The sequence below is a fragment of the Arachis ipaensis genome, chromosome B2 (assembly GCF_059453495.1).
Source record: "Arachis ipaensis isolate K30076 ecotype BB chromosome B2, ASM5945349v1, whole genome shotgun sequence".
Lineage (NCBI taxonomy): Eukaryota > Viridiplantae > Streptophyta > Magnoliopsida > Fabales > Fabaceae > Arachis > Arachis ipaensis.
Genome location: NC_142437.1, coordinates 17,812,842 through 17,831,677, shown reverse-complemented (window position 1 = coordinate 17,831,677; position 18,836 = coordinate 17,812,842). Strand labels below are relative to the sequence as shown.

The 18,836-nt window shown below is 34.6% G+C and overlaps 4 protein-coding genes across 4 annotated transcripts; 2 read left to right on the top strand and 2 right to left on the bottom strand.

Annotated features, from left to right (window-relative positions):
- The first annotated feature begins 931 nt into the window (after positions 1–931).
- Positions 932–5,588, top strand: LOC107625051 (Zinc finger (CCCH-type/C3HC4-type RING finger) family protein). The gene is made up of 4 exons (XM_016327588.3): positions 932–1,193; positions 3,768–3,950; positions 4,063–4,892; positions 5,247–5,588. Exons 2-4 carry the CDS (start codon positions 3,896–3,898, stop codon positions 5,352–5,354), a joined length of 993 nt encoding a protein of 330 aa, XP_016183074.1. The 5' UTR covers positions 932–1,193; positions 3,768–3,895; the 3' UTR covers positions 5,355–5,588.
- A 1,300-nt stretch (positions 5,589–6,888) lies between these two features.
- On the bottom strand, positions 6,889–7,335 carry LOC107628228 (18.1 kDa class I heat shock protein-like). Its single transcript, XM_016330997.3, has one exon. It carries the CDS (start codon positions 7,333–7,335, stop codon positions 6,889–6,891), a length of 447 nt encoding a protein of 148 aa, XP_016186483.2.
- Positions 7,336–15,233: 7,898 nt separating this feature from the next.
- Positions 15,234–16,854, top strand: LOC107626962 (uncharacterized). Its single transcript, XM_016329845.2, has 5 exons — positions 15,234–15,399; positions 15,504–15,760; positions 15,878–15,944; positions 16,031–16,556; positions 16,611–16,854. The coding sequence occupies exons 1-5, from the start codon at positions 15,234–15,236 to the stop codon at positions 16,852–16,854; spliced, it is 1,260 nt and encodes a 419-aa protein (XP_016185331.2).
- Positions 16,855–17,205: 351 nt separating this feature from the next.
- Positions 17,206–18,238, bottom strand: LOC148573172 (uncharacterized). The gene is made up of 2 exons (XM_088504040.1): positions 17,461–18,238; positions 17,206–17,357 (listed from the first exon to the last, which is right to left on the bottom strand). Exons 1-2 carry the CDS (start codon positions 18,236–18,238, stop codon positions 17,206–17,208), a joined length of 930 nt encoding a protein of 309 aa, XP_088360166.1.
- Positions 18,239–18,836: the final 598 nt, after the last annotated feature.

The window sequence follows — 18,836 nt, the reverse complement described above, 5'->3', positions numbered from 1 at the left end:
ACATATAAACTTGAGTTCTGATTTCTTCGCTCCTTTACTAAACAAAGGAGTAAACAGAGAAGCTAAAACCAGGAGACCGTTGGAGAAGGAGACGAAGAAGATGAGAGAGTTATTGCTCTGATCCGCTTTTCAGCAACTTTTATATAAACTGCCAATCAAATCGGACCATGCGATTACCTTTAATGGATTCAAAAAATTAATTAACAATTCCAAGTCGGACCCTACGATTTGCATAAGACACCACAAAAAAAAAACCACAACACTAGCAAATCGTACCGTGCGATTTGCATCCTCCATAATTTCACCAACTCTTTCTCCTCAAATCGGACCAACCGAGTTGCACTTCAAAAGGGATGCTAAAGCAACTCGTACCATCCGATTTGTTCAACCTGACACTAACCAAAAAGCTGCCCCACATATCTGTATTGCGCTTCCCTGGCTCCATATCCGGATATTACACACACCAAGGCTCCATATCAATAAAAATGAGCCCATTCTATAACATATAATATATAATATATATAAACCTAGATATTAATTTTTGAATATTGGCTATTTTCTTTTTAAAGTTGATTCTTGTGATGTCTTTACACAAAGACAAAATTATAAGATTTTGGTTAATATTATGTTAATTTTTAGTTTGTATATTTTAAGATTTATACTAAAATAAATTCATATTTTTATATGTTTATTTATAATTTATATATTATTTTATTATAATTTGATTATTTCGATTCAACTACAATTAAATCAATTGAATTTCTAAACATGTGAATTATTAGTTAAAACAATTGAATAATCAATTGGGTTATTAAAATGTAGTTAAAAAATATCCAACAGTTAATCGGTGAACCGGCTAAACCAGTAATGGTTCTACCGGTTTGGCCGGTTTTGTTTTTGACAAAATTTAAGCCTTGCCATAACCCTAACAGTAGCAGCATTCATCATCCAGGCAACTTCCTCCCAGTTTGATCCCTCGGCCAGCTCCGGAAGTCGCTGTTACCGGCGCTGTCCCAGCTGCTCACCTCGCCTGCGTCGCTGGCCTCGTCCGTGTCGGTGTGGCCGTTCAGAAGGCGCATAGAGGAAGTTTCTCCTTCCTTCTCTTTCTCTGTGATCGAAGGAAGTTCCGCCGTCGCCGACATCGTTGCTCCATTCGACCTGTCCTCCTGCATCGCTACTCCGTTCAACTCCTGGTAAGACATTTTCACGCTCTCAATTTCTGCATTGAATTTGCTTCATGATTCATGGATTTGATTAGTAATTTTCACTTCTTGTTGATGGTTGCTGGTTGCTGTCTTTCGTGTTGGGTTTATTAAATTTTTTGCTATTGCCTAGTTCTTCATCCTGCTGGTTGCTGTGGTGTTCATTTCTTGATGTTGTGTTGATACATGTTTAATGATTAGTTAATTACTTAAGTTCCTAATAACTAAATTGCTGTTGTATTAGTTATTAAATTTTTTTTGGCTATATTGTTATAGCTCATTGCTGCCTAGTTGTTCTTGCTAATGGTTGTTTTGTTCATTAGGGAGTAAGTGGGTATGAGTAATTAGGGCAATTACATCCCTAAATATGTTTTTGCTGAATTGTTCGAAATTTGGACCAATTTGTGCTTCCCTCCCCTGAATTTTGAAGATAGATATACACTAAGCTTTTTTCACTGCACCAACTTAAACCTCTTCACAAACTTGAAATTATTCTGTTTACATGTTCACTAAAATAAAATTTTCGTTTTTTTAATTTATTTAATCTTATTTTATTCAGGTCATCTTCTATGCTAACTTTTTATTTGTGACTGTCCGTTTTCCTTTTGTTTGTTGGGTACCCATGGAATTAACTGTCTTTGGAGACGTAGGTGAATGAGAAACTTGTTTCTCTTCATGGTTTAGTGCCTCTTGACCTTTTGCTTTTAGTTGAATTGGTTTTAAATATGGCCACCCATTATTATAATAATTTTTTGATGTCTCCTTTTCTTTTTTTTTTTTTTTTAATCTGTCATAGATTAGTCACTTGTGATTATATTGTTTTGTTTGATTCAAACTTAATCTAATATTCTAGTATTTGTAAAGCATGCAAACCCCTTTGGCACATAGCTGCATCTTTGTCTAGAATTGTCATCTTATAAGATCTAATCTTGTAAAATGACTCATGACTTTGAATGTTTTTTTGCCCTCATGTGTATAAAGATATAATCTTTTAAAACAACTCATTACTTTGAATTTTTTTGTTTTGGTGCCTAGCATTTCTTTGGTAAGCATTAGAAACTTTAGCATTACCCACTTTGTTTTCCTCTTGCAATTGTTGTGAGAAATAGCGATTCTTAATTTTTTTTTAAAAGAAGATGAACAACAAAACCTTGCCTTGCATCAAAATTGTGGTCAAGTTGCTATTTTTGTATTTTAATTTGTGCACTGAGAATTAAGAGTCTACTGAAGATTTGTAATCAAAATTTCTTTGACATAAAAGATAAATTGTTTTATACATGTTGCTATTTTCGAAACAAAGCATAGGTAAATGAATTAGTTATGTTCTACAAAACCAACTTCATTGAACCTCATTTGTTGTATTCATTTTTATTTTGTTACTTGCAACTTCTGAGGTTGGTCATGGATAATATGACTTTGAAACTCCGTACTATGTTCCTTTATCAATGACTTTGGGACTGTGGCTTGTACTCTTGATCCCTGTTAGTCACAACAAAATGAATTAAACGCGTGTTATCTGTGTATATGAGCATAGAAGATAAAAATGCATTGCTAAAGAAATGACTTTTGTAGGTTCTCCAGAAAGAAAATATTCTTCGAACTTATGTTTCTTTCATAGCCTTAATGATAGGGAATCCTCTAACCTTCTGATTCTCTTCCCTCATGGATTTTCTTTATATCCTGTCCCTGATAAAAGGATTTGATCTATTGACTCCTCTGATATTTTAGTTGTAAATCCTTCTTCAAATTTCTTACTCCTTCCTCTAACACAAGTTCTTTCCATCTAGACAAACCCATTTGGAAGTCCAAAGCTCCCGCTAAAGTCAAATATTTTAATATTTTATGTGGACAGCTGTGCTTAACAGAATTGATGGCAATGACTTCTTGTAGGTTTGAAGACTAAATAAGGCTATCTCCCTTGATGTGTGTATTATGCATGGGACATCTTTAGAGTCAAATTCACATCTGTTTTTGCATTGCTCGATGGCTAATTTCTTATGGAGCAATTTGTTTAGCATCTTTGATGAATGTTGGGTGTGCCCTGCAACTCTAGATATAATTTTATTGACTAGGTTTGTTGGGTTTGGTACTTGAAAAGAGGCAAAATTATGTGGAATAGTGCAATTTTCCCCACTATTTGGGCTATTTGGTTGGAGTGTAACTCACACGCCTTTAATGACAGATTCTTTGATAAACATGTCTTATAGGATAGGATTAGACACTTAGCATCTATTTGGTGTAAGCTCATGATCTTTTTAGTGGAGTTTCTCTCTCAGACATGTTGAGAGATGATAGGCCTTTGTTTTGTGTTTTGCTTTTGTATAAGGAAACTGTATTCCCCTCCCCCTTTTTGAATCTTTTTCTCTCTTAATGGAATTCTGATTTTATCAATAATAATAACAATTTTATTCTTTCGCCATTGTCTTTTCATGCTTCTGCATGCTACCTTTGATTATTTTCGTTCCAAACTTGTAAGATATTGTAGCTCAGTTTTTGTTTTGCTTTATTTTATCATCTATCACAACCATTATTGAATAAAGTTTCTAACTTGACATTGTCTTGCAGATTGGCTTTCATAAGGGTTCTTCCTTACCAAATAAAGTCAGTGGAACCGGTAACATCCTGAATATTTTCAAAATCAGTTGCTTCTCATTGTGGCACAGCAGCAGAATAGTTGTGGCTGAATTCTCAGTATGGCAGATTCTGATGAAGTGGCAAAATCTGCTGAAAACCAGCAAACAGAGCAAGGTATGCGAGGTTATTTTGTATATTACTTTTTATTCTCTGTCGTTTCATTATCTGCTTCCGTGCTTGTTATAATCCTCAATTATTATTCTTCGCTACTTTTGTGAATTTTCAGTGTGCAGCTTCTTCAGGAAACCAATTAATAAGAAGAATATAAGGAAACGTGCTATTGATAGTGAAGATGAGGGTGATGATTCAAAAAATGAAAACTCTTTGTTGCATGCTCAGAAGAAGGCTCCAAAGCCTGACAATAAGTTGTACTTTTCAACTGGCCCCTCGAAAAGCTCTGTTTCTACTGAACCAAGTGAAGAATCTGAAAAAACCGGTTTCCATTTCGAGTCTTCGAAAGAGATTCAAGTTCAACATGATAGCAAAGCAACAGCAACTCTAGAGACAGAGACCGACTTCTCCAGAGATGCTCGTGCAATCCGTGAACGTGCTCTTAAGCAAGCAGAAGAGAGTTTGAAGGGGAAAGGCACAAGTTCTGAGGATGGCAAACTATATAAGGGAATGAACAGTTACAAAGATTACAAGGCCGGCTTCCGGAGAGAGCAAACAATTGCTAGCGAAAAGGCTGGTGGTTCACATGGTCCTCTCAGGGCTTCGGCTCATATAAGAGTTTCAGCGAGATTTGATTATCAGCCTGATATATGTAAGGATTACAAGGAGACTGGTTACTGTGGGTATGGTGATTCCTGTAAGTTTATGCATGATCGAGGGGATTACAAGTCTGGATGGCAGTTGGAGAAGGAATGGGATGAAGCTGAGAAGGCAAGGAGGATGAGACTGGCTGCGGGTGAAGATGCGGACGAGGAAAGTGCTGATTTAGCTGATAGTGACGATGAAGATGCATTGCCATTTGCATGTTTTATTTGTAGGAAGCCTTTTGCGGATCCTGTTGTAACCAAGTGCAAGCACTACTTCTGCGAGCATTGCGCCTTAAAGGTATTGCAATTGTTGGAACAACAATGTTACGTGTACACAAAAAATAGCTACCAAATTCGTCACTGATATAAAATTATTACATGTTAAAATATAGAATACACATTGAAAATGAGTTAATCAATATATGTAACTGTACATGGATATACAGTGGCTGATTTGGCGGTTAATTTTTTGTGTGCAGTTCGAATATGCATTCTATTCCCATCTTCTATACATGTAAAGTTAAAATTAACATTTTATTTACTTATTCTAGTCTGATCTCACCAGGTTATATATAATTCAACTCCGATAAAATTGTAAAAGTTATCTGATATGTATGAATTCTAACCCTTTTCCCAATGTTTTATTCTGCAGCATCATGCAAAGAACAAGAAGTGTTTTGTCTGCAACCAACCAACTCTCGGCATTTTCAATGTTGCCCATGAGATACGAAAGAAGATGGCTGAGGATAAAGATAAATGACACCCTCTTTACATAAGGCATGATTAAGAGCAACACTCTGTAATGATTTGAAAACAGCATAGGGATTAGGCATGTTGTATTTCGCTGTCTGAATAAATCGTTAGAAATTAGAATGTAGAGGAGTCACGTGTTTTTGCTTCAAGAGACATTGATTCTACATGATGGAGTTCTTGCAATGTATCTGTACTAAATTTTGAATAGATCAACGTGTAGGGGTTGTCTTGTGAGTTAGAATTTTGAGGGGAGTTGTAGTGTAAATGTTCAAAATTGAATTCTACAAAATTTTTATAATATACTTTTAAATTTAATTAACTTGTGTTCGAAAGATGTATTTTTAAAGTATAATAAATTAATAATACAAGATTTTTAAATTTTATATATTTCATATATTAAAAACATTAAAAAATTATTTTATAATTTTTTTTTAAAATATATAGTTAGAACACGTTACTTGTTAGTAATATATTTTTTTGAGAGTAAACGGTCAATTTTTTTTTGTTTTTTAAATTAGTTTTTTAATAATTTTTTTAATCAAATTTGTTTTTAATATGTTATATCAATAAACTCTGATGTCATGAGTAACGGAAGTAACTGTGACCAACTACTGACTTCGTGACCAACTTAAAATCAGCAAACCTCATTCTATTTAGTATTTAGAGAACGAACAATTTAGAAAATGAGCAATTTTTTAAAACCAAAGTTGATAATTTACTCTATTTTCTAATTGAAGCTTGGACGCCACGTTTAGGGTATTAAGGTTTTATAAGATATTAACATTAATCATTTTGGATGTGGTACGAAACGTAACCACTCTGAAACAATTTAAGGACTAATTTTAGTACGTATAAACTCAACTTTAATATGCTAATTTACAATTATGATGAAACTATTGGCACTCTAAACTTACAATTAGAAATCTAACTGACCCAATCATATCCAATTATAAGTCTTGTGGTTTTGTAGAAATAAAAATTAAGAAAAGAGAAGGTAAGTGAACTTAACAGGGAATCATATAAATGACAAAATACTCCAAAAGTATATCTGGTTTGATAAATTGAACCAAACGTTTAATGAATATACTTATATATATTTGGTTTATTTTGCATTTTTAAAAATTCATCAGAAAATTGTAATATTTCAAGATTTAATAGCTACTTACTGTATGTATTGCAATAACAAAATGAGCAAATAAAGGCAACTTTAACGAGGGTGTGCATTTTAAATACAACCAATTCACTTTAATCAATCCATTAGAAGAGTTCATTAAGCCTCATACAGGGATTGCAACACCAACCAATAAGGATCTTCCAAACTATGTTATACACATGAATACATTTCAACTAAAAAATAAACACAAAGCCACACACAGCCACACACAAACACCAACACATTTTAGTATAAAATTAGTCGAAGATAAATATGTTACCATAATCTTACTTCGACCCAAAATTAATTCTATAAAATTACTTTCATTCAAATTACAGTTTAACAAACCATCCAAACACATACTAAAACTTTTGATCAAACAAACATTCTAAGCTTTGCAACAAACAAAACGCCCAATCCCTTTATTATTGTTATTAGCACCAACACCTTGATGTTCTTGTTCTATGTGAACCACTTTCTTGTGGCTCTTGTGCTTCTTCTTACTCTCATCCTTAGCCACTGTTATCGACAACACCCCATCACGCATTGATGCCTTAATATCATCGACTTTCGAATTCTCCGGCAACCTCAACTCCCTCGAAAACACCCCACTTGTCCCTACTCTCTCCCTGCAATGCCACGTCAGCTTCTTTTTCTCTTCTTCTTCTTCTTCTTCATGTTCTTGTGCTTTTCTCTCTGCTCTGACGCATATTACTCTGTCTTGGCGTAATTCGAGGTTCACATCCTCCTTGGTGAAACCCGGAAGATCGATTTCGAAGATGTGGGAATTACGTGTCTCCTTCCAATCCATTTGGGTGTTGGATTCAAACCCCATTATGTCTGAGAAAAAGCTTGAATCGTATAGCCCATTTTGGCTAAGTAGTTTTTGAAACAGGGACATTTTGTTTCTTCTTCTTTTAATTTTCTTTCTCTGTTGATTTGGGTTTCTTTAGAGTGGGGATCGTATGCTTCTGAACTATATAAGAGTGAAGTGTGAAAGTCGCATGTTTCTTGAAAATTCTGGATTTCAATAGCTTTCTCCCGAACCCCAACACACAGTGATTGCCGGAATAAAAAATAAAAATAATTTTTTCTATACTAAAAATCAACCATTAAATAAATTAATATATATTTTATATATAAATATATATAATATTTAATTTATTTTTAAAATTTATTCTATATTTTAATATATATATAGGGATGGTTAATTTACAGTAATACTTAGTGCTTAGTATATATTTGTTATTTAGTTTAGACCAATATTTATTCAATAATAATTTATAATTATATTTATTGAGATTTATACATATAAAGCACCTAATTTTTATTTATATTTATAAAGTACAAATACTTCGTTGAGTTGTCGTGTTTGCGTATCAGACACATTTTGTATATGACATTTATCGATATCGTCTAACACGCGTGTTTGTCGTGTTCAACCATGTCTTAATAAAAAATAAAATTTTTCTTTGGACAGGCTTAAACACCATCACATATCAGCATGTCCAACTTTATTCTTAACATGTATTTTTAAAATGAATTTAGAAATAATATATATTATTATATATTAAAATAACAAATATTTTAAATACTTTTATATAATTAAAAAAAATATTAAAAACAGTTAAAAAGTACAGATATTTTAATACCAATAAAATATAAAAAATTTATTGCATTGTAATTTATCTAAAAATTACTTTATATTTTATTTATATGTCGTGTCCTCGTGTTTTATAAGATTTTAAAATTTGTGTGTCCGCATGTTCTATGTCGTGTCGTCTCCCGTGTTCGTATCAATGTCCGTGCATCATAGATTTATATTTATCAAAATTTATATATATATAAATTAACATAATTTATATTTATATTTATTAAAATTTATAATTTATATACATAAATTAACAAAATTTATTTTTTTAAAATAATTTAATATTTATGTTAATTAATTATTAATTAAAATTATTAAAAATTATTGATCTTTAAATTCTTTTTAATAATTAATTTTTTATACTAATCTAATCTAAATATGATGAACCAAAATATAAGTATGTTACAGTTTTGATGATTAGAGAATGAGTTAGGTAAAAGTCAACTGCGATGTTGTGGAGAGATTTCTGGGACTTACTAGAAAATTTGAGAGAGGGAAAGAAACTTCGCCATGGAAACAGGAAAAATATTTAATGATGAAATAGTTTATATATTAATCTAATCTAAATATCTAGCTAATATGATATGAATTTTGATATTCCATTTTTTTATAAAGTATTATTTTATCTTCGATTTTTTTATTAATTTTAACTTAGTGTCTAATATTTTAAACATTCTATTTCAGTTTTAAAATTTTTTAAATATCTTATTTCAATTCTAAATAAGTTTTAAACAGGTTCAATGTTGTTTCACTATTAAATTTTGATACAAACAATTCACATATTGAAGAGCCAATAACATTCGATTTCAATATGTGTAAATAAAATTGATACACTAACGATCACTAATATAAAAAATTTTTCTTTGGTTTTCAAGCGTTAATGATTCATTGTTAGAATTTGAAATTTTGTAAAAAAAAATCGAGAAGTGTTATAAAAAAATTTTGATTATATTTTTTTAACATATAGAAGATGATATGACTTAACTAATAATGTTATTAAACATCTATTTTACTTTATGTTAACTATTAGTGTCAAATTTAATGGTAGAACACTAAAATTACATTAAATTTATTTAAAAATTTTTAGGATAAAAATAAAACGTTTAAAACGTTAGAAATTAAATTAAAATTTGACTTAAATATTGATAACTAAAATAATATTTTATCCTTTTTTTTTTCTCTATGCTTTAACTTTTTTTTTCCTCATAATATTTTTCACTCTCATTTTTCTATGCATTATTCGTCATTAAAATATCAATTATACATTTAATAATCAATAAATATATTTAGTTAGAATAACGGATAAAAAGTGAGTTGAGTATAATTTAAAAAAATTGATGAAGATAATAAGTTTTTCATATGTTCTTAAAAAATTGACGAAGATAAGTTTAACAATATTAGAATTATTTATTTTTAATCTTTGTTCTAATTTCTAAACTAAAATACACATCTATAACAGTTGGAAGAGGTGGGCCAGTTATCTCTCATTTATTATTTGTAGATGATCTTTTGATTTATGTTGAAACTGAGGTGAAACAGATTGACATTATAAAAGACATACCGAATAGATTTTTTAAGGTTTTAAGGCTAAAAATTAGTGAAAGTAAAACTTGGCTCATTTTTTTGCAAATGGAGAAGTTCATGGTGTAACACCATAAAATGGAGCCACACCAAAAATGTTCACTGCTATGGGTGTCAGGAGAAAAACTTAGCTTTCGTTTTTTATTCTCTAGTATTTCGTTTTTTTTTTTGTTTTAGATTAAACAAAATGTAACTTCCGTTTTGCATTTGAATTTTTTTGTTTTATGAGAAAAGCAAAAACGCAACTTACGTTTGTTAGAAAAGTTTTATTAATTTTTTTTAAAAAAAGTAAAACGTAGACTACGATTTGTCAGATGGACTGTTCAAATTTTTTTAAAAGAAGAGAAAACGCAGGTTGCGTTTTATTTGGGCCTAATTTTTTTTTTGAAATGTACAAAACGCAGCTTACGTTTTGTATGCGAAATAATATTTTAATAAAGAGCCTTACATATAAATAGCTAACACAGTTAATTCCAACTCGCACCTCACTTCTCTTCTTCACTTCTACTCCCATTCTCTTTTCTTGTATCTGATGCTTGTGAGATTTTTTGGTTATTAGAAGGGTAAAAAAAGTGAGAATATTATAACGGTGAGATTATATCGAATACACACGAAGGAGTGAGTTTTGTTTGTGAATGTCCATTTTCATTTGCTATTCCATACAGCACGAGTTTTATAGAGTTGCAAAATGGTCTTTGTGTGAACATACAAAGTCACATTTCGAAAAGGGTGAGCAACATTTTGTATAGGAATCCTATGCAAGTATTTGGTGGATTGATACAGTTTCAAATAATGTCCATCACTGACGATGCAAGCATGCAGCAGATGTTCTATATTTATCGACAAATCCGATTTCACGTGCCGGTGATAGAGCTGTACGTTGAGTTTGAACAGCAGTCGGGGATGGGTACGGTCGGCGACGAGGTCAATGTTGATGAGCTCGGGGATATAGATTGGGAAGAAGAAAATAATGACAGCGAAGAGGAATTCGAAGCTAACTATGAAGTCGATGACGAAAATGATGACGGAGACTTGGCAGGCAATTCGGCGGTGCAGAATGAGGCGGATGTCATTGTAAGCCACCACCCGTTTGGTGTGCCGTCTTTTATGCGGACTCTAGATCTCGAAGCCATGCATGCCCCGGAATTTCCTGAGTATGCGAATACGGGTATGTTATGATTATTAACTCAAGTGTCCTATAGTGCTTAATTTATTTACCTTGTTTGACTGATGGTGGTGCGCATGTCGTAGGTGAAGGCAACGTTGCGGCAGAAGATGGCGAGTTTAGTGTCGGAATGGAATTTGGTTCGAGAGAGTCGGTGATATCTACAATCAAAAGCTACACTAATAATAATAACAAAAACAACAATAACAATAAAAAACAATACCTTCGCGCAAGTGGAATACCGACGTCGCCGAGCTGATCGCGGGGTATAGGTGCCAGGAGCGGCATACGCTCCCACGCCCAAACAAAAAGCAGTATCAGTGGGCCGTCCATCTCTTTACAGTTGTATCGTGAAGCACGACACAACGATCTGTATAAGTGCGCCAGACTGGCTGCCCCCCAACTGTATTCTGAAATCCGGTGGAAATCTCGAAGTAGCGGTAGAAACTTCGAATTCAATAAAGTGGTCGACTTATCCGGAAACACTACTGTTCCGAGCACGCAGAAAATGTGCGCCCGGACGTACCGCTCAACAGACTCTTGAGTGTCACAAGGCTCAGTGTCTCTGCACCTTCAGACCCATGCGAGATTAACCTTCCCTAACACGTGATCTTGTGGACCGGGCTCCCGACCAAAACAGGCAATGCAGTTCTCCACCAAAAACTGGTGACTGCTATCTGATCTACCGGTAACAGCCTCCGCATTAATCGAGAGACCAAGAATATAGCTCACATCTTCCAACGTCACTGTCACTTCACCGACCGGAAGATGAAACGTGTGAGTCTCCGGCCTCCAGCGTTCTACCAAGGCACTCAGTAGTGCAGCATGACCTCTCATTTCGCCTACTCGCAAAACATGTTGAAACCCAGTTAATGCTAGTGCCTCTGCCGCTACCTCGTTAAAAGTATCTGGCGGATCGAGTTTTCTGGGCAACAAATTCCTGATAGCCTGCAATAAATAAAATGATAATTATTAAATTCTAAATAATAATCATAAATTATTAAAAAATGATAATAAATTATTAAAAAATAATAAATATTTATTTACTATTAGAAAATAATAATAATTATTATACAATATTCTATTATGGGTAACATTAATAATAATAATAATAATAATAATAATAATAATAATAATAATAATAATAATAATAATAATAATAATAATAATAATAATAATAATAATAACTATTTCATGACTACCGTATGATAAAACACAACTATTTTTCATATAATAGACATGATAATAATAATAATGCCGGTATGATAAAACACAACTACTATTCATATCATAATAATAATAATAATAATAATAATAATAATAATAATAATAATAATAATAATAATAATAATAATAAATTTATAAGTTAAAATATATCACTACAGAACATAAAAATAAAAATATTTATTTATCATAAACTTAAATAAAAAATTACTCACCAATTGAGGATGATTCAAATATTCAATAATGTGTTCTTCTGGTAAAGTAAAATTACGAACCATTTTTCTTTTTTTACTAAATAAAATCCCAAACCTTCACTAATTCTTCCTCTTTACAAACTCACTCCCTTTCACCCTTAACCCCACCCTTTTACTCTCAAAACTCACTCACAGCATGTAACATGAAAGGGAAGCATGTAACACAAAAGGGAAGCTGAAACTCTCATGGCCTGCGTTTTGATTTTTATAGGCAGGCTCCACCACCACTCTCCTTCACACGTGTCGCACATGCAGCTGAGGAGACTGCCAAACGCAGGTTGCGTTTTGCTGTGCACCTGCCAAACGCATCTTACGTTTTAGAGGTTCGAGGTATTGGCATGCAAAGAGCACAGAGACACGTTTCGAAATTGGGTTCTCCTCCCATGCCAAACGCAAGCTGCGTTTTGCAGAGCATGCAGCTTTTTTAAAATCATCTCAGTCAAAACGTAACCTGCGTTTTGCAGGTTACTGAATTCACCAGTTCCACATCTGTGGATTACTCACCATGATATAATATTGCTGCACATCACGTTTTTCACTTCCATAAATAAATTAATTTCTGGCAAAACTTCAGAAAGTTTTTTCAACAATATTAAAATACAAACCAAGTGACTGAGTGAGGAAATTAAAAGGAGATGCAAATTTCAAAAAAAATAGTTGCTTGGACATATATTTAGGGGTACTTATAACCAATTAAAGGAGAGGCAAATACGACTTTAAATATGTCTTTGAAAGAGTGAAGGGTTTGTTTATAGTGGTGAAAGAATAATGTGGTCCTTTAAAGACACCTTAAAATAATTCTAATAGTGTGATTATAGTTTAATCGGTACAAATACAGTTTGAATTTATATTGTCACCAAAAATTTCTAATAATTGCAAAGGAACCTCAATCATTAACGAAAACTATAATGATTTGGATGCAATTAGGGAAGGACAAAAATGTAGACTTTTTTGGCAACATGAATTATTTTTTTTATTCACTAGAGATGGTGCAAGGGCCAATTTAGACATGGAAGGTTTGTTTTGAGTTAGTATGCATTGGGTCAATAATATATGGATGTTAAAAAAAAAATCAAACTAGTTAGTATAGATGGTTCAATATCATGAATATATATATATATAAGAAAAAAACAAAAAATGAGTGACTTGAAGGAGATGTACATCGGCTGATTTTTTTTATATGATTTAGCATTGTGAGTTATGCTTGGTTATGATCATTAGAGGTGAATTATATTGTTATGACGACGTTGCTTTTAGGAATTTGGGGTAGAAGAAATCGGACAGTTCGATTTCAAGTAGAGAGAGAAAAGAACACAAATTGGACGGTCCGATTTGTGTGAGGGAGATATTTCGTTTGCATGAAATCGGACCCATCGATTTCTGGTTGTCCAAATTTTGTAAATCGAAGGGTGAACTAATCGGACCCACCGATTTTTGGTGGCCAAATTTTTTTTTAATCCGGGTGTGCACCAATTGGACCCAGTGATTTGTGATGCGCAAAAAAATTCGAAATGATAGGACGCGGTCGGTCCGTTCGATTTGAGTGTAAGTTCATATATAAATAGGAAAAAAATCACAGAAGCCCCATTTACCCCATTTCTTCATCGCCGATCTCAGCTCATGTTCTTCCTCCTCTTCTCTCATTCTTCTCCTTGATTCTTGCAGAATAAATTTTAGTGAGATTGAGAATAGTCAAGTACGTATAGGTTTATGGATGATAGAGTTGTGTTGAAGATTTATTGTTACAGGCAGATTTTATTACAAACATATGAGGGAGTTTAGTTTGTGTGAAAATCCATTAGATGTTATTCCGTTCACATTGTCATTTGAGAAATTGAAAGGTGTGATTTGTGAGAAGATAGATTCTCAAAATCTAGGAGAGTATCGTGTATTTTGTACAGGTATCATTTATCCTTGTTTGGTGGGTTCGTTCAATTTCAAACCAAATACGTGACAGATGAAGCGAGTATGCATAAAATATTTTCAATGTATATGGAAAATCGCCACCGAATGTCATGCATCGAGTTGTATATTGAGTTCGAGCAATCTGAAGCGGACCATAACATTGAATTGGAAGATTATAATAGTGAAAGCGAGGATGAATTTGAAAGTAACTATGAGATCGTTAGTCCAGGTGAAGACGAAGATGAAGCTGACGGCGCCATGAACGCAGATGTGGCGGAAGTTACAAATGCACTAGCAAACCCGTATCTGTTTCAGGAGCCTTCTTTCATGCGGTCGTTGGATTTGGAGGCTATGCACGCACTGGAGTTTCTCCAATATATGAATGCAGGTGCGTAAAGAAAGATATTTTTGTGATACTCTGAAGTAGCAGATCAATAAATCAGATGAGTAATATATGTGATATGTGGATAGTCATTTGTGACCATAGCATTTGATTATTTTATTAGTTAATTGTTCTTTATTATGAATTATATTTAGTTGTGCTTTACGTAGATAGAATAGCGAAAAATAGACTATTATGATCATTAAAGTGTGTTTATTAATTGAGTTGTAATAAATGATTTATTACTGAGCACATAATAAAGGATTTATTACTTATGATGTATGCAGCGCTTCTTGTTGTGGCGGATGATTTGTTCATGATGGGGATGGAATTCAGTTCAAGAGAGGCAGTAATCAAGGCAATGAAAGATTATACCATCCGGAGAGGTGTAGACTATCGGGTATATGAGTTGGAACCGACGATATTCTATGCTAAATGTTCACAATATGGCGGTGGTTGTGATTGGCTGATTAGGGTTACCAAAATGTAGAAGAAGTACTGTTGGGAGATAAGGAGGTACAATAGTAGTCACACTTGTACCAGGTCTACTATTTCTCAAGACCATTCGAAGATGGATTCCAAGACAGTTGCAGAAGCAATTAAGCCGTTGGTAGAGGTTGACCCGTCTATAAAGGTGAAATCAGTCATTGCTAAAGTCCAGTCAAAGTTTAACTACACCATCAGTTATCGCAAGGCTTGGTTAGCAAAACAGAAGGCAATGGAGTCAATTTTCGGAGGTTGGGAAGCATCGTATGAAGCGTTGCCCATATGGTTTGATGAGGCCATGTGTCACAAGGAGCCATTAGCAGTGGTTCACTTTGAAACAATGCCTGCGTACCAGGGGATGATTTGGTTCCTGATATACGTGTACTACATAGAGTCTTCTGGAGTTATTACCCTTGTATAAGGGCCTTTAGACACTGCAAGCCAGTGGTACAGGTGGACGGGACTCATTTGTATGGAAAATACAAGGGTTGTTTATTGGTTGCAGTCTTACAAGATGGTAATAACAACATCGTACCTATTGTATTGGCCATAGTGGAGAGAGAGACTTCTGATGCATGGTACTTTTTTCTAAGTAACTTGCATCAACATGTGGTGACACATGATGGTGTGGGACTTATCTCTGATCGTCACGATTCTATTAGGTCAGCTATTGATCGGAGTAATGGGGCTTAGTCTCCTCCTAGAGCTTTCCATATATTTTGTATCCAGCATATTGAGTCGAACTTCTTGAGGAAGTTTAAGGCACCTTACTTGCAGAAGCTTATCGTCAACATTGGTAAGTTTGAATACAATGAAGTTTGAATTTATTGTAAGTACGATTGAATAGAATGGTTTTCAAAGTTGATTATTTCTTTTTCATAGGATATTCGAGGACGATTAGGGAGTACCAGATGCGCTATGAACGATTAAAAGAATGGAGTGAGGCTTACACCAACTGGCTTGATCGGATCTCGCGTGAGCAGTATGCTTTAGCATTTGATGGTGGATACCGATGGGGTCATATGACCACCAATCTTGTGGAGTGCATCAACTCCGTCTTAAAGGGTGCACGCAATCTCCCGGTCACTGTGCTTATTAAGGCTACACTTTACAGATTGAATGAGTTGTTCACTAGGAAAAGAGCCGAGGCTGAGGCTCGAATTAATGCTGGACTTGTGTTCTCTGAGATGGTGACCTCCAAGTTGCATGCAAATCAACAAGCATCGGGAAACATACAGGTTAGCTGTTTTGATATTGAAAATGAAGTCTTTGAAGTACGTGAGATGCCTAGTTGGGTTAAGTACACAGTTGACCTACGCCAACATCGGTGCGACTGTGGTGAATTCCAAGTTGACCGAATTCTGTGTCGACATGTGTTTATTTATTGTGCAAATCAGCGATTGGATTGGTAAGTGTATGTTCATGATGTATACAAGATGGACCAAGTTTGAAGAGTATACAGGACTAGGTTTAGACCACTAGGAAATCCTGCAATGTGGCCTGCTTATCATGGACCTCGATTCATTGGCAACCCGTTCCTCAGACGGGTAGCCAAAGGTCGGCCTAAGATGACCCGCTTCTTGAATGAGATGGACACTTGTATGTTGCGTCGCCCTAGGCGATGCAAGCAATGCGGTGCCGAGGGCCATAGTCGTAGTAGATGTCGTCAAAGTGTTGGTCTAAGTGCAGGTCCAGCCGAAGAGTAGTGGTTACTTTTGTTACATTTCATTTGAATTTACATTAATGTACGACATTGACATTTGAATTTACATTTTTGTGCTTGTATTTATTTCAAACCTAATTAACATACTCCATAATTAAATAGCAATAACAACCTAGTTAACAAAATAGTTACAACATAATTATTAAATAGTAATAACAACCTAACTAATATAGTCCATACAATTAATCCATACAACTTAATTAACATACTCAATAATTAAATAGCCTATACAAGTAATCCATACAACTTAATTAACATAGTCCATTATAAAAGAGTTACAACAACTTAGCTAACACAAACAATCCATGCAATTTAAATAACAACATCAAATACTTTATTTTCTCGTTGCCCACTTCACATCTTTGTATAACTTTTTGCACTTCTTGGCAATCCTGTTAAAAGCGGATGGTGTATACCAATTCGCACTCTGACGTGGAGGATCAACTCTAAGGTTGTAAGCTTTACTTTTTTCACTTGTGGCCGTACCTATTGAAACACAACATTATGTAATACAAATAGAAGTTCATCATGAATCTACCAATAGAAATTCATTATCAAATTGAAATTCTTTAAAAACAGTTTATTTTACCTGCACTAGGCGCTGGATCATCGTCGCAGTCTTCATCAACAGCATCGTCCTCATCCTCATCCTCATCCTCGTCCTCGTCCTCGTCCTCGTCCTCATCCTCATCCTCATCCTCACTCTCATCCTCTGGATGGTCTACTAGGTAGTCATCAGTCTCATCATCAACTGCCCTATTATTCTCTTGAATCAGAGTCATGGGAATACGTCTAGGATTTCCACTCTGTATAATTCCTCCCACCGCTTCAGCACTCCTACTCGAGTCAACAGACATTCTGGCTCCAGAATTATCAGAGGAAGTGCGAACCTGAGGTCTCGAATCCAATGACCTCCTAACAGGCGTAATACCACCCGGATGTGCTTGATGGTCAGTGGGAATATCAACATAATTACCTGAATGTGAATGACCCAGCCCCGGTAACATGAAACCAAGCAGCTGATTGAATGAAGGTTGCTCCCCTGTATCAAACTGTGGACCACCCCAATACTGTTGATGTACCGGGACTGACGCTGAAAAATAATCAGACGGATGCGTGTCAGGAACATATGGTGCAACATACTCAACCCCCTGTTGTGGCGGTTGCGGTAGCGGTGATGGTGGAGGTGCCGGTGCCGGTTTCGGTGGTGGTGGAGGACCTTCTGGATTCTCTTGAAATACAAGGTTGGACAATTGCAAGTGGGCATCGAATGCTCCTCGGTACCAATGCATGTAAATTTCCAATTGATAATGTAAAGGCACCAAGTCATCAACAAGAACGTGACTATACCGATTGGTCCAATGCATCACCCAAAAAGAATGGGTATCGGCCCAATCCTGATTCTTAGGCCCAGTTAGAACTTCACCGTGTGATGCACCTAGATCCCGCTCTTGATTAGGAACACCCTGTCTCAAGCCAAATTGCCTTCTGACTCTGTCGGATGCATGCCACTCGATGCATTCAAAAGATATAAGCGGCACTGTGGCACTCCAAATAACCGAATTATGACGGATGTCTAAGGGAATCACGTCTTGGTCAATGTCTCCAATGCCATAAGCCTGCCAAACAAACTGGACACATCAAAATAGTCAGATGATTACAGAATAATTAATTCACTGACCAAGCTAAATTCGGTACTAGTATTTTACAACATACATGTCCTTGTAGATCATCCAACAACCTCCTGTAGTGCGCAAGTGTTTTATATCGGTAGGCATATTTTTCACGATCCCAGTTACACCACCTGGCGTCAGACAATCCATTAGTTAACTTATTTTTTGGAAAGCAAAATACAATTTCTAGAACTTCTTTCAATGCATACTTTAATCAAAATTACCTGTTTGCAATCGGAAACACTCAGGGATTGCCGAGAATCGGCGCTAGAAATGGTAGCCGGATCTAAGC